The 14929-nt window shown below is 43.4% G+C and overlaps 1 protein-coding gene across 7 annotated transcripts in view; it reads right to left on the reverse strand.

Annotated features, from left to right (window-relative positions):
* DENND5A (DENN domain containing 5A) overlaps positions 1–10805 on the reverse strand; it is a 72524-nt gene extending 61719 nt beyond the window's left edge. For 5 of the 7 annotated variants that reach the window (XM_030038832.2, XM_030038827.2, XM_030038831.2 and 2 more), the window contains exon 1: positions 10541–10804. In XM_030038832.2, coding sequence (XP_029894692.1) covers positions 10541–10649 — 109 coding nt within the window. In that variant the 5' untranslated portion in view covers positions 10650–10804. Of the gene's footprint in view, positions 1–10540 lie in introns of all 7 variants that reach the window. The other 2 variants (XM_030038830.2, XM_030038826.2) reach the window with 1 other exon arrangement.
* Between the last annotated feature and the right edge of the window lie 4124 nt (positions 10806–14929).

The raw sequence follows: 14929 nt of genomic DNA on the forward strand, positions 1-14929 counted from the left end.
TACAAATAATCTCTTGATCATCCATTGCTTTGATAGCATAAATTCTTCCAAGCACCCTATGACAAATGAAAATTTAGGAGTTAACAGACATTCATTCATCATGTAAGTTTCAGCATTCATCTGGTTGATAACAAAACATACTGCCACACACACTCTGGAATAGTTTCAAATGCTACTAACAATGAATTTAAAGCACAACAAAAAACCAGCTGAGGACATCTGTATTCTGTGATTGTAAGGTCAGGAAACCAAAAGCTTTTGTTTTTATTTTTCTGGTACCGTTTCAAGGAAATCAGGAAGAGGTGGGACAGGCAAGTGGCAGAAGAAACCATCAAGAATCTAAGGCAGCTTTTTAAAAAAACAAGCAAGAAAATCCCCCCAAAAGTCCTCAGCTTGCATCTTTAAAAGCATCCTAAACCTGGTGGTTTTTTTTTTTTTCACTACTTTGCATGTAACACAGGAAGGCAGTTGGACAAAATGTATTTTAATCAAGACTGCCTGGCAGAAATTTTCAAGGAAATGTTCTTGAAAACAGAATTGTTTTACTAAGCCACTTTTCTGCTTTAGCCACAGCAAAAAGACTTACAGAAAGATATTTAGGTCTGTTTCCAACTAAACAACAGAAGCAGCACTCAAAATTACAATGACAGGCGTGTTCTCAGCCACAGGGGTTGACGGGGCACGCCATTTCCATTACACAATAGATCCAAAATATGTGCAACAGAAGACACTAAGAAAGGAAAGGGTGGCTTATCTTCAGAATAGAACACAATTCCTTTACATGTACTAAAAATACAAAATAGAAGTGGAGACAAGCATATTTTAAGTATATTTAATATAGAAATCAGCTGTTCTCCTCATGCCCATCTAAGATTGGCAGACCCCGTGAGGCTGCTTCAGGAAAGCCTGAGCAAACAGAAGCACAGACCATCTCATCCTGAACCACTGTGGATCTCCTTTTACAGTGACTTGTCCCATCCAGTTAAACGTCCCTACTTTTTGCATCCCAATTGCCCTCCAACTCCAGCTCTGAGGACTGATAGAGACATGTCTGTGTAAAAGCACAAGGACCAAATGTTATTGAAGCATCTGTCCAGTCCATTAACCAAGTATTTCTATTCTTCTGGGATACTACTGAGGTCTTGCATTGAAGAGGAAAGCCATATTTTAAAATACACATGAAGCCTTTCAAGCAGGTTCCAATGACATACAGAGGTCAGCAAAATACAAAAAGTTCAGCTATGCAGCCATCTCAGTATACAAATCCTGTCCAGTGTGTTTCACTTTGTTATCTAACCTTCGAAAATAGTGTTTTCCAGTAACCTGCCTTAATAAGGACTGCCCCTCCCCTCCGCAAAATGCCCTGTAAGAAAGTCATCAAGTTGCTTGATGGTTTTTTTTTCTATTTTTAAAATAGAAGTGACTTCTAATACCAGAAAATTAATCAGATGTGCTGACAGTTTGGTCAACGGATATGACAAACTCTGAAGTTTATCTTAGCTCTGACTATATCCTTCCTTGTCATCTCACCAACCATTTCTCTCAAGCTTTCTTCCTTTCACATGTACCATATCAAGCTTACCTTTCTTGTTCACAAAGCATGATTCATGTTTGATACAAAAAGTTTTCAGTATGCAAATCTGATTAGAACAGGAAGAACAAAGTCCAGTACTGTTATTCAGTCCTGAAAACACAAGTCACAGGTCCAAGTTAACCACTTATAACTGCATATCATCCCTTTGTTCAAAGTCATAAACAAAGATGATGGCCCGTGGTTCCACAGAACCAAGATTATGAGTTAAATCCCTTCCCTGGTCGAGCTTGAGAAAAACAAAACATTATGTTGTATATAGTTTTAACTGTGGAAGACTTTATATGAAGGAAAGGGGGAAAAAAAAAAAAACAAGACACACAAAAAAACCCAAATACCCCCCCACACACATACACACCACACAAATACTTCCCTGAGCACACTTTGCCACCCACACATAATAGACACAGGACTATTTGTGGAATGAATTATGAAAAGAACAGTCAGTTCATCTCATTCACTGGATATGTCCAGATTCCTTCATTTTCCAAGTGGAGATTAGGCCCTGTTTATAAGGCCTCACCTGTGAAATGGCAGCCATTCTCAAGGCTACTAAGAGATGCAAGGGCAGACCTCTGTAGGGAAGGTTAGTTCATGGATCCTAAGCACACTCCCAGGGGAGACATGAACACTGGGACATCTATCCAATGCTCACTACCTGCGATGACCTTGCAGCATTAAAGCAACTTCACAAAGCTTAAGTAACTTGCACCCTCTGGATCACAAACCCCTTAGAGGTCAGGTCAGTGTTCTGCAGATCATTCACATGTATTTCAGTCTAAAGAACTTTTTGAATATGGCCCCCAGTGGAGCACTACTTCAGGGTGCCTACGCCAACTGAATCAACGGCTGTGCATTACCAACGTCTTTCCTCACACCAAGGCCAGGTGCTCCCCTGGAACCTGCTACACTGAACCATGTCCAATGGGACTAGCTAGTCCTCATGCAAGGGAGGGAGGCAGGAGCACATGACCGCAGTAAGGACAGGGAAAGGGAGACCATGACAACCTACAGTTAGATTGGCTTGGGCTGCCACAAAATCTCTGCCAGATTCATTCTCAGAAATGACTGAGATACTGATAAATAGAAATTTTATGAGCCTTCAGAAAAACTTTTGAATGAGTTATTTCACACCTCAAGCTCCCAGACCACACATGTAAAAGAGCCAGAAAGGGACATGACAGTCTTAAGCTGGTTAGGGCTGGCGCTGACCTTGTTAACTTAAGGGACTTACCTCTTCCCCACTGCAATTCTGATGACAGCTCAGTAGGACAGCACTGGGCTTGGGGAGCAAAACCACAAACAATAGTTGGTAAGGGAGCTTGCTGACGGTAGCAAGTTAAGGAGGAATAAGTAATATATGCAAATAGTAGAATAGCTCATAAAAAATTATGCTTGTAGGGGACAGAAGCAATGCACAGAAGTGCAGCAACCTCGAGATCTCTGACCACGTATTTCTGTAACACAGAGTGCAATTGTAAACACAAGCAGCAGCAACTACAATTGCAAAAAAACTTTCCCAAACTCACCTGAAGTCTTGCTGAAAGAGTATCTGTTTCTGTAAAGCCAACCTTTTTTCCTCACTCAAACACTGAAATGTTGCTCTATCTGAAAATGAAAAGGTTGCTTATGACTGCCACGTTACCTGTCTGCAGATCACTTATCCATGAAACACAGTAAAGTTTCTTCCTCAAGATGCTTCAGTATCAATATGTAAATGACTCAATACAGAGGTACACCTTGTACCTTACTGTGGCTGATCACACAACCAGTAAAAACCCCAAAAAACTAAATAAAAATGGCAATACTCTATACTTCTACAGAAGAGTGTGAAACTAAAGGTCTCTTGCCCATTAAACCATAAGCAAAGTAGCATTTTCCTGGAAAGATTAAGAAACATGCCTTGAGCAGAAGCATTCCAAGTAAATTCTTTATCATTCATCAGTTTGTGCTGGAATGCTTCATAATTTCTCTGTGCAATAATATTTTAAGCCTCCCAGGATTAACATTCCAGTTCACTGCAAACTTGACTACAAACCACAAATCTGAAAGGGTTGTCAAGAAATTCAGAGAGAGTAATTACTGCACAACATACATCAGTAAGTAATTGCTTCTGACATTGTCACTTCATGTGCATTATTTCTGCTACATGAGCCCTGCAGGTTAGAGGGAATTCAAAAGATAAGTATGAGAAGTCATTACCAAGAACACTCAAGTAGGACATTAAGCCAAAAGGCAGATAAAAACAGTTGTAGTGTTTTGTAACTACAGGATCAATATTTTGAAGTGTGTGGGGGGGGATTTTATTATTATTTGCAAATGGCAGTATTTCCCATACAATCCATTTAAGATGTTTTCTTTGTGTAGTTTCTCTCTTGCAAAAGAAAACAAAACAACACAAAAAACTAACCACAAAGGAACAAAAAGCCAAATCAACCCATCTTTGTATGTCTTCCTTTAATAAGGTGAAATTCCTATGGCTTTTTTAAAAGGCTTCAAAAGTCAAACTTGTAAACTTTAATTCTTTAGACACTGTTTTAGCATCTGCAGTCTATTCTCAAATCAAGAACCTGTAACCTTTGTCCTCCCCGACACCTTACTTAAGAGTCTTCCAAGTAAGCTGAATTTATAACTGAATACTGAAGGGTGGAAGAATGAAGAGTTTTGGAGGTTTTGAGGGGATGATTCTGTAAAGCACACAGCTCAGTTTAACCTAAAATACAAATATAATAATCACAAGATTGGCATTATAGAAACATCACCTAATAAACTGTGGCTTCCAACGTAGTCCAGCAAAGTACAGCTGCTTCCCCCTTACATCAGCTCTCCCATTCTTTATTCTACATATCAGCTACCCTAGCACGTCTGCCTCAGTTCCCAAAGAGACAAAAGATCTTTTTGGCACTCAAACATAGCAAACAGCTCGAGCTTCTTGGGAAAAGATAGAGGGGGTAGGGAGGAGTGGAATAAACTATTATCTGGATTAAAATGTTTCACATGCGCCAGTGTAAATCCAGCCAAAAGTTGTTGCTATCTACCGCCTGTCCACAGTGGCCTATGTGAGAACAGTGTGTGGTCTCAGCCTTGGTGCTACTGGAGAGGCCCCCCACAGAGTTAACACCTTGGCTAGCAACCTCAAGAAGGAAAGAAACTGAAAAACCTCCCTTTCAGTCTCAGAATGAATCCCCAAGGGAAGAGGCACACCATTAGGGAACTGTGGAAAGCTTGCACCGATACCATCCATATTATGGACAAAGAGAGGAAGAGGGAAAAAAACACCCAAAACTAAACCCCCAAATCACAGAACACTTCAGCCTTTGGAAAAATCAAGCAATGACTCCCACCAATGCAATTCACTTCTGTAGCAATTGTTGGTACTACTACCATAGCAAAGATAAAGGAGTTCATTCACACACTATTTACCCAAGGAATAAACAGTATTGCAGAAGAGCTTCACTGCAAGAACCCCAGCTGGCTTCAACCCCAAATGCCATGCCTTAATTCCAAGATAAAAATGCCCGAAAGAGGAAAACACAAAACAGGTCAAACATCAGTCAGAAAATTATATCTGCTAATTTAAATTAAGATTCTCTTCTTCCTCCTCCTTCCCTTTAGCTACCCCTTACAAATACCTCTGAGGCAAAAGAAAAGCCTGCAACTATTTAAATCTGTTGAACTTGGAAACTAACACAGGTGCTGATAACAGCATTGCTACATGGACTACCACAAAGGAAACTACTACCCCAATTCTGAAATACTAAGCAATTTATTGGTTTATAGATGTGACAAACGCCTTCAACCATTTCATCACACCCATATTTAAGAGTTTATATTGATACAGAATGCTGTTAAAATAAACCCTACCAACAGGAAATGTATGAAGATAAGCTGTCATTTTAAATCTGAAGCCAACAAAAGAGAAAAATAACGACACTTCAATTACAGACAGAGGGATGAGGTGAGACAACATTTCTACCTTACTGGTCAGGAGAAACACTGGCTCTAATATCAGTTTGTCAGATTCATTTTGAGTGGAGCTAGGTGAAAACTACACACCATGTATCCTCCTTTAGAATTTCACACACCAGCACCAATAAAGTGGCTACTGTGCCAGCATATAGATGCCTTACTCATAACCAGTCCTGTTATGCTACATAATCTACACACAGAGATCTTGACTCAACATCATTAAAAACAAAACACAAAAATGGTATGAGAGATGAAGAATAATTAAAATGGTACTACATCACCATATACTAGACTGAAAGGAGATCTAATAGGGATTCTGAAAAGGCACATGAAGGGTGTCTACAGGAAGGATATTTCCTGGACACATTGGCTTTACCTAACACTCATTTTCATCCTCCTTTAAGGATGGAGCTCATGATCAGATGGACAACTCAAAGCACCATGATAAGGACCTTGGCAAAAGGAACATAAGTCCATCTACTGAATAGATTAATTTTTGGACCAAACCTTAAAAGACCAGCTCAGACTGGGAAGAAAGGCAGAAAGAAATACAGGTGACTGACCTTAGTCTTCCAGAATAAGATTTTTTTAAAAACAGTTCTATTATTAAGTCATCGATATTTTCTTCACAGATTATAAGCATTTTCTTTTTTTTTTTTAAACTATTTCTCCTTTGTAACACTGTTATTTCTGAAATAACTATTATCATCTTTATGATATGACATTGAAGACTACTAAGGCATATGCAATGGAAAATCTTAGATTAGAATATGTTGTCCAGATATTTGGGTCTTGGTTCCATGTTTTGTAATAGCAACTCCCAGACTACAATTACACATATATGTAACGCAATGGCAAGTTGATCCTTTGTTTTACCACTCCATAACAAACAAACTCCATTGACAAGTGATTGTTAAAAACTAACACACCACAGAGGAGGAAAAGAAAACAAAATCTTTAGTGAAAAAGAACATAGAACAAAAACTCCAACAGTTCCACGTAGTGCAAGTATTGCCACCATCATTCAGATCACATCTAACTAACTCAACAGATAAGAGAGTCCAGCTGAAAAATGAGATGAGGCACGACTTCATTCTCATTACCTTTCCGGGGCACAGTCATACAACCTAAATTAAGAAATCCCATCATAATGTTGCAGCATTATGATAGATTATATTACACACAGAAGATTTTTGGTAGTTGATGTATTTCATTATTTCCTGGCGGACACCAAGTTGACCATGAGCCAGCAACGTGTCCTTGCTCCAAAGAAGGCAAATGCTATCTTGGGGTGCATTAGTCAAAGCACTGCCTGCAGGTTGAGGAAGGTGATCCTTTCCCTCTACCCAGCACTGGTGAGGCCACACCTGGAGTACTGTGCCCAGTCCTGCACTCCTTAGTGCAAGACAGATATGGACATAGTGGAGAGAGTTGCATGGCCATCCAGCAAACGGCCACAAAGTTGATTAAGGGACTGGAGCATCTCTCATATGAGTAAAGGCTGAGAGAACTGTGACTGTTCAGCCTGCAGAAGAGAAGGCTCAGGGGGGAATCTATCAATGTATATAAATACCTGAAGAGGGTCCAAAAAGGACGGAGCCAGGCTCTTTTCAGGGGTGCCCCATGACAGGACCAGAGGCAATGGGCACAAACTAAAACACGGGAGGTTCCATCTGAACATCAGGAAACACTTTTTCACCGTGAGGGTGACGGAGCACTGGCACAGGTTGCCCAGAGAGGTTGTGGAGTCTCCATCCTTGGAGATACTCAAGAGCCATCTGGACGCAGTCCTGGGCAACTGGCTCTGGGTGGCCCTACTTCAGCAGGGGGGCTGGAACTGACAACCTCCAGAGGTCACTTCCAACCTCAACCATTCTGTGATTTCCTCTGTGAAGGAAATGTATCCGTAACAGACCTCTGCAGCACACTTAAGAGATTTCTGTCATCACTTCTGGCACATCAATACCATCTGGAAATGTGGAAATGCGCCTCAGCTCCTCTCTTGTCCAGCCTGGCAACTGACGCTGGATGAAGACTTCATCCAGTGTTGGGTTTTTTGTTTGTTTGTTTTGTTTTACTATGACCTTGTAAATATTTTCTATCTGCTTTAACAGGTCACCCAGTGGAAACACAGTTATCAAAATAAGAAAGCATGCCCAGATAACCAGATCACTTCAATTTGGGGATAAAAAAGCCCTAGCAATAGAGAACATGCTATCTTTAACCCATGCTAACTACAAGGTCCTAAGTACAGTATTTCTCGCTATGTTAAAAGAAAATAAACATATATACATATACTGTGCATATTCCATCAGTCGGCCAACTTTTTCAGGAAAAAAGTGTTACAGCTGTGCTGTTTAGTAAGCTAGCAACAAAGGAAAAATGCTATCAGAGGTGTCTCTCCAAGCGAAGTAACTAGACTGAGCATCAATTCATGATCTTACGCTTCATTTACAAGTCTGCAGAAAACGGGGTATCATCAATACTAAGGTTGAATACCTGAAATACACAGTTTCATTAGCTTGGTGAGAACAAAGTCTGCCGGCAGCGTCCCCGGAGGCCCTGGCAGCGACCGCCAGTTCCCTGCGGCGGTGGGGTAGCGATGACATCATGCCAGGCTGAGCTCCGGCAGCCCCGACGCAGGAAAGCCCTGGAGAGACCCGCGGTGCTGGGGGAAGCACCCCGCTCCCCCAGCCCTGCACCCTCCAGCTGAAGTGCCAGCGCCTCCCTTCCAACAATGGACACTTAGGAAGCAAATTGTTTCAACAGTACAAGGATTCAGAACCTATTTTTCAGCACAGAAATAAGAAGGGGGGGGGGGGGGAAACAGCGCACAATAACCCTTTCATTCAAACAAGAAAGCCTTCCAGGAAGTACAAAGTGTTTCAAAGCTTTATCCAAAACCCACTGAAATCAACAGAGGCCCCTTCCATTTATATCAGTGGACACTGGAGAAGGCTATAACCTAAGACAGAATTTGAAAGCATTATCAGTCACACTATCGTGCATTATTAATAACACAACAAACTCAAGAAAATGCACCGGAATTCCAGCTAGCTCATATACTGTGACATTATCATAAATTTATCCTCCTCCCCCTTGTTCCCCCCCCCTTTTTTCAAACCCTTTCCTCAAATCACGCAAAAATCAGTCTCCCCCACGAATACCAAAACCTATTCTCCCCCCAAACCCACACCTTGTCACAAGCAACGCCATTACAGTATGATGGTGGAATAGCAGAGTCCGAGATACATTGCACACCACAGTTTTACATACTACAGATGTAGTCCTTGACCAGGAAAGCAAATACAGAAAAAACACCACGCTCCAGCTTTCAGACCTGCACACTCAGACAGAATATTTTTTAAAAGGCACTGATGTCTTCCAGTTTTCTATTAGATAGCTAGCTCAAAGTAATACACTGCTGGTTTTAAATTTAATTATGTGAGGAGAGTTATTCATATTCCTATCGAGATCAGGGAGCATTACTGAGTGTGCCTTGCACTATGTTACACAAATAGATATATAGTAAATGAATAATAAAATTAACATCAGAAACTGTTTTCAATCCAGAAACGTTGTTCACTTGTGATTTAATCAGGAAAAATCTGTGGAACCTCACATATCCTTCAATGAAATTGTATTGCATTTTGTTCTCCTTGATTTCTTAAATTAAATTGATGCTGTAATTTAAAGTGCCATTATAGAGCAGACTGTTACGCTGTATTCACTCTTCAAGACTCAAGTTGTAGTCTACAGTTATTTTAACGTTAGTCAAACATGAATTCTCTTAGGGTAAGGTACTGCTCAGCATGAGGAACCCATGAAAAATTTTGTTTGAAGTCATTAAAAGAAAAAAAAAAAGAAAATTTTCATCTTAGCCAAAGTTCAGGAGAGTTCAGTGTAAGAATTCAGTTCTAATAACAAAAACTTCGCTCTACATGAAACAAGTGTTTATTTGGGGGGGAGGGGTTAAACACAACGATGTAAAAAAAACCCTCATGACATCTTATAAAAGCAAGCTAATTTAAAAAAAGCCGGGGGGGGGGGGGGGGGGAGAGAAAACATATCATTGGTCAAGTTATAAGCTCAAATACACGAAATAAGTACTGATGTTAGGTCAGGTTTTCACCACCGCATTCCTATATCTTCCTGGACAGTTAAAGATGCTAAGCAACAATCTAATTTAACTGAAGCCAGTACAGTGAAACTAAAGCTGAAACAAGGTGCTGCTAAAACAAAGAACAGATTTTTTTAACCTTAAAAAGACAGGTTTGACACAGTGTTGTGGGACAGACTGATAGGGTTTCGCTGTGTATTTGGTGTGAACATTCTCATCTAACAGAGTAATTACTTCCTGACCCGATCTGTTTCCAGCTGCTGCTGGAAGAGAACCCTTATCCTATGCAACAACAAAACTCAACAGAGAACAAGCAAGAAGTCTTCGCTTTCTCTCCAGAATCTGATTCATTAAGATTACCTGCGTGTTCCCAACGCCCAAGAGCCTGACTAAAAGTTGGTAAACGTAACCCAGCTCCAACAAGAGCGCGGCAGATGGCTGTTAAGACAGAGATGATCTAAAACAATGCCACCGCCCCCACGCAACCCTCACTTCGGAAAGGCCGTTTAAAAGAGGAACTTTCTTGGGTTTTTCAAGAAGTTGGGCACACTTTTGGAACCACACGTCTGTGCACAGCCGGGCATTTCTGCACGCCAAGCTCTCCGGGCAGCTGCACAGACCCCGAGGCGCCGGCGGCGCGGGGAACAAGCGCCGCTGCCCGGGGCGGGGGGCGGCGGAGGACGCCGGCGGCTCCCCGCGGCTCCCCCCGCAGTGCCCCGGGGCCGCCCGAGACGGGTCGGCGGAGCGGGGAGGGGAGGAGGCGAGGCCGGACCCCGCCTCCAGAGCTGCCGTCCCGCCGCCGCCGCCGCCACAGAGCCCACCATTAACGGCCGCCGCCCCCCGACCCCGCGGCCACTCACCGGAGAGCTCGTCCGGCTCCAGCCCGGTCTCGGTGTCCAGCCCGCAGATGACGAAGTAGTCGGCGAAGCGGCCGGGTGCCGAGGAGCCGCCCCCGCTGCCGCCGCTCATGCTGGAGCCCGAGGGGTGCGCGGGGCTCAGGGGGTGCGGGGCCGGGCGGCGGCGGGCGGCGGGGCTGCGCCAGCTGCGCCAGCTGCGCCGGCCGCCTCCATGATGGAGCGGAGCGGGCAGCGCCGCACGGCATTGTGGGTACAGCCCCCAGCTGTTCCTGCAGGGGGGCGGCCCGGGCAGGGGAACCGCAATGCTGCGCCTGCGCTCTGGGCTCGCGGGATGACGTGATGCTGCTGGTCCAGCTGGGGGGCGGTGCGCGCGCAGAGGCCGTTGGCGGGGGTTAGGGGGGGCCGCGAGGCCGTAGCCGCCCGCCTCGCGCCCGCTGCCTGAGGGGACGGTGAGGCGGGCAGCCATCAGGGGATGCAGTCGGAACACCGCAGGGCAGCAGCTCCGCTCCGTGTCTCCCGGCGAGGGGCCCGCGGTTACAGCACCGGCCTAAGCTTCGGGAGGCCGCTGGCTGATGGGTTCCCCTCCCGAGCTCTCCTCAGCCGGGGAGAGGCTGTGCCCCCCTCTGCAGTTAGAGAGGACAAGAAGGCTCTGCCAGGGGCCACTCGCTCAGAGCACGGTTTAGTGTCGGTCAGGACTCGGGTCATCCCCTGTCACCTACAGCTGCTTGTCCCCGCTCCCCAGCGGTTGGTGTGACTCCACAGCTTTGTGGAGCAGCCACACCCTGACACCGGCCCAGGTCATGGGGGAGAGAGGGTGGGTGCAGGGGAAGTGCTTTGGGGATTGTTTGGTTCCAGGTGGGGTTTTTTTCTATTTGAATTAACATCACAGACAACTGTGTTAACAGTTGGGCTTGCGCAGCTGAGTGAACTCCACACCCCCCCCAACCCAGCATGGAAAGGAAAACCACTGGGGAGGAGGGGAAGAGGAACAAGAATGACTCAAAGCAAGCTGCTGAGGGACTAGTAACATGTACCCATGCTCTGAGTTGAGAGCACAACTTTCCCCTAACCATAGAGGGACCTGGGATTGCCTCACTAGACTAAAATTAGGTCTGCAAGCAGCTCCCCTTCCTCTCCTCACTCAGCGCTCTATTTGCAGCTTTCACGTCAGAATTCTTCCCTATCTTGTACTGCTTGTAAGAGGAGAAATTAAAACTTTTCAGTCTTTTAGGAGTATTATCTAGGACTACTCAAGTAGTTAAGGTTGCAGCCATAATGTGAATTCATCAGACACCAACCTAACTTAACATGCTACCAAGCACGTGAAACTTCACATATTTGGGTTTACATCGCCAAGATATATTGAGTTCTTTGCAGGCACTACAGACAGCAGTACAAGTATGACTTCACTGTCAATAGTTACAGCCTTTGCAGTACAGTAACTAAGCTCTTATGCCATTTTGGCCTGGTGCTATTAGTATTCAACTTGATTATGACTGTATGGGCCACAGAACAGGTTGTCAATGAATGAAAGTATTGCTTCAATTTGACAGTTCAATTTTAAACCACTAGTGAAGTTACGGGAGAAATTTCAATAAAGATAGCAGGATAGTTAGGAGAAATATTAGAGTGAGTCTCAAGTTAACTCATTTAGTAAGCACATTTAGACTATGTTGAGCCTGCCTGGTGGTTTGCAGAAGACAGCAACAGAGAACAGAACTAGCTAAATTTAGTTGCTCTTATTCTGCTATGTTCTCTAGCCATTTTTTGCACATTTTGCTTCTCAGTCTGCTCTCGATGTGGCAAAGGACAATGTATTCAGCATGTGGTTAACTTCTGAGTAAGCCTGAACTGTAGTTTAACCCTTATAAACAAAAATCATAGCCTGAGGGTCTCAGAAGGACTTGCAAGAAAATCTAGGGAAACAGCACAGATATTGGCAGGGGGGTGGGGTGGGGGGTGTATCAAATAAAGATTAAAGTAGGGAAATAAAGAATTGTTCTTACTTGCAGTTTAACTGTTCCAGCAATAACCATGTATTTAGAAGATTTAGCAAATAAAGTTAGATGGGCCAGTAAGTAAGCAGAGGATTGCCAGAAATACTGTTGAGCAGCAATATTTAAATGCACACACGCCTTGCTCTGCAACAGGTTAAGGGACAAGAACTATTTTTTTAAAAGGAGAGTCTCAGACTAAAAAATTCAGATTTGCTTTGAATTGCTACAAGAAAGGAACAAAAAGGGAGGAACTGCATGAGCCAGAATCAACAAAAGGTTAATTAATCAAGAAAGGTAAGAGTCACCACAATTTTTGCTGTGAAAAAGCTCATTCATACTTTGTCAGATAAATTCTCTGCTTTCCCAACCAGCCTACAGCCTAGTCTGTCTTAAATCTCGGCATCCAGTAGATTACCCAAACAGCTAGAGCTTTCTCCTCCCATTTTGTCAATGACTCTCTTTTCCATTGTATCTCCCCCCCCCCATTATTTCATTTCTGAAATACTCTTGCCTAATGACCACAAGCAACATCTGTGATGTCTAATTCAAAGGCCAGTAGCTTTAATCTGTCAGTCTTCTTGAGCAATGTTCCCATCACAGGAAACACCCAAAATATGGCAATTTCGTCAGTGAACTTTGCAAATTGCTTAGATGTCCTTAAGTAAGGCAATGACACCCTAAACTACATTATGAATTCTTGAAAGTATTCTTTATGATGTTGAGAAAATCTGTGGAATTGTGAAATCTGTGGAAACTATGACTCCTTAGCCAGAGAATCATAACGATATATTAGTAAATAGGAAGTGATTTTAAAGATTCATTGTCTTTGGCAAGACTATCACTGTTGATTCAGCTGTGGTTTTCAATGGCAAAGACTGGGATTTTCAAGCTCAAGCCTTAAGTCAAAGGGAATCAAGTCTTTTAAAAATAGTGAAGACAGAACTTAATGTGAACATATCTTGATTATTCCTCATACTAGTTAATTCAGACTTATTTTGCCAACAATCACAACTATTGGAAGAGTTTATTTAATAAGCAGGAAGAAGCCCCAAGAGCAAATTAGTTTCATTCAACACTTCTAGGAGAACTGAAAAAGTCTGAAATAGGGTATCTACCTTTTTTTCTGTGCAGCTGTTTCCCAAGAGGTGCTAAGCTAAGAAAGGTAACAGAGCTCAAATCGTAAACAGATTGCTACAGTTGTCAGGGCGCTGATGGTAACTGAAGATGTTAGAAGACACCATATAAAAGATATTTACTCTGGACTCTTAAAAAAAAAAAAAAAAAAAAAACCAACCAAAAAACAGTAGCACTTAAGATTAAAGCAGTCCTCTCCAGTCTGCAAAACTAGATACTTGAAACTGGCTGCAGTTGCTTAATGACAATGCGTTGGGTGTAAGCAATATCTACACAACAGTCTTCTGGACTATAGCCTGCACACCAGATCACCTAACACACATCCTCCCACATCAGGGCACGGATCAGAGAACTGTCACATCAAGGTGCTGAACATTACTTAAGCTCCCATGCAGTGTTGTCCCTCTTCTCCCCAGCTCCAGGAGCCCACACCTGGTGGTGCAGCTTGTGAGCAGGTCATAGATCCGTTGTGCAGGTGTATGTACTACAAGGGCTCCCAGAGCCTCAGATAAGCAGTGGCACCAGGCTACTTTTCAGTGAGGTCCGAGTTTGTCAATATCCAAGATGAGGCCAGAGGGGGAGTATGTGAAAGCCTGGTTTGTTTCCACTCCTTTCACTTCTGCTTGTTGAGGATACTGCCCCAGCCTAAGCAGACCGAGTCTTCCAAGGTGGAGGCAAAGGCCAAGGCACTGAGAGCCAAGAAGGCTCTTGAAAACATCCATAGTTTCAAGAAGGTCTGCACATTTCCTACTTGTGGGAGGCCCAAGACTCAACCCAGTGGCTGCAAAGGCAGCCCAGGAACCCCTGCAAGAGCACCCCACAGCAGAACAAGGTTGAGCTTTATATCCTTTCATGAGGTTCCCTTTGATCATAGAATCAACCATGAAGAAGAGAAAAGATAACACCCTGATTTTCATCATTGATGGCAAGACCAAGGCAAACAAAGGACCTACAGGCTTTCAGGAAATTGCACAATATTGCCATAGGCAAGGTCACACATTGGTTAAGTCTGAAGTCTAGTCTGAAGACTTATGGCTGGCTGGCCTAGCGTCCTAGTTGAGACACTTGATCCACAAAGGGGCTTGGGTATCAAAATGTCTAATTTACTGTATCTGCTTAACAAATTTTACAGTATTCAGACTGAGCATTTAGGATGTCCGTTAAGACTGGAGGAAAATCAGAGGCTATTAGAAGATACAGCTCAGGATAAGTCCCATCAAAGTCAGCATATCAAGACAGATGCTCCCTGTAAGAAGGTCCT

This window comes from Aquila chrysaetos, chromosome 16 (assembly GCF_900496995.4).
Source record: "Aquila chrysaetos chrysaetos chromosome 16, bAquChr1.4, whole genome shotgun sequence".
Lineage (NCBI taxonomy): Eukaryota > Metazoa > Chordata > Aves > Accipitriformes > Accipitridae > Aquila > Aquila chrysaetos.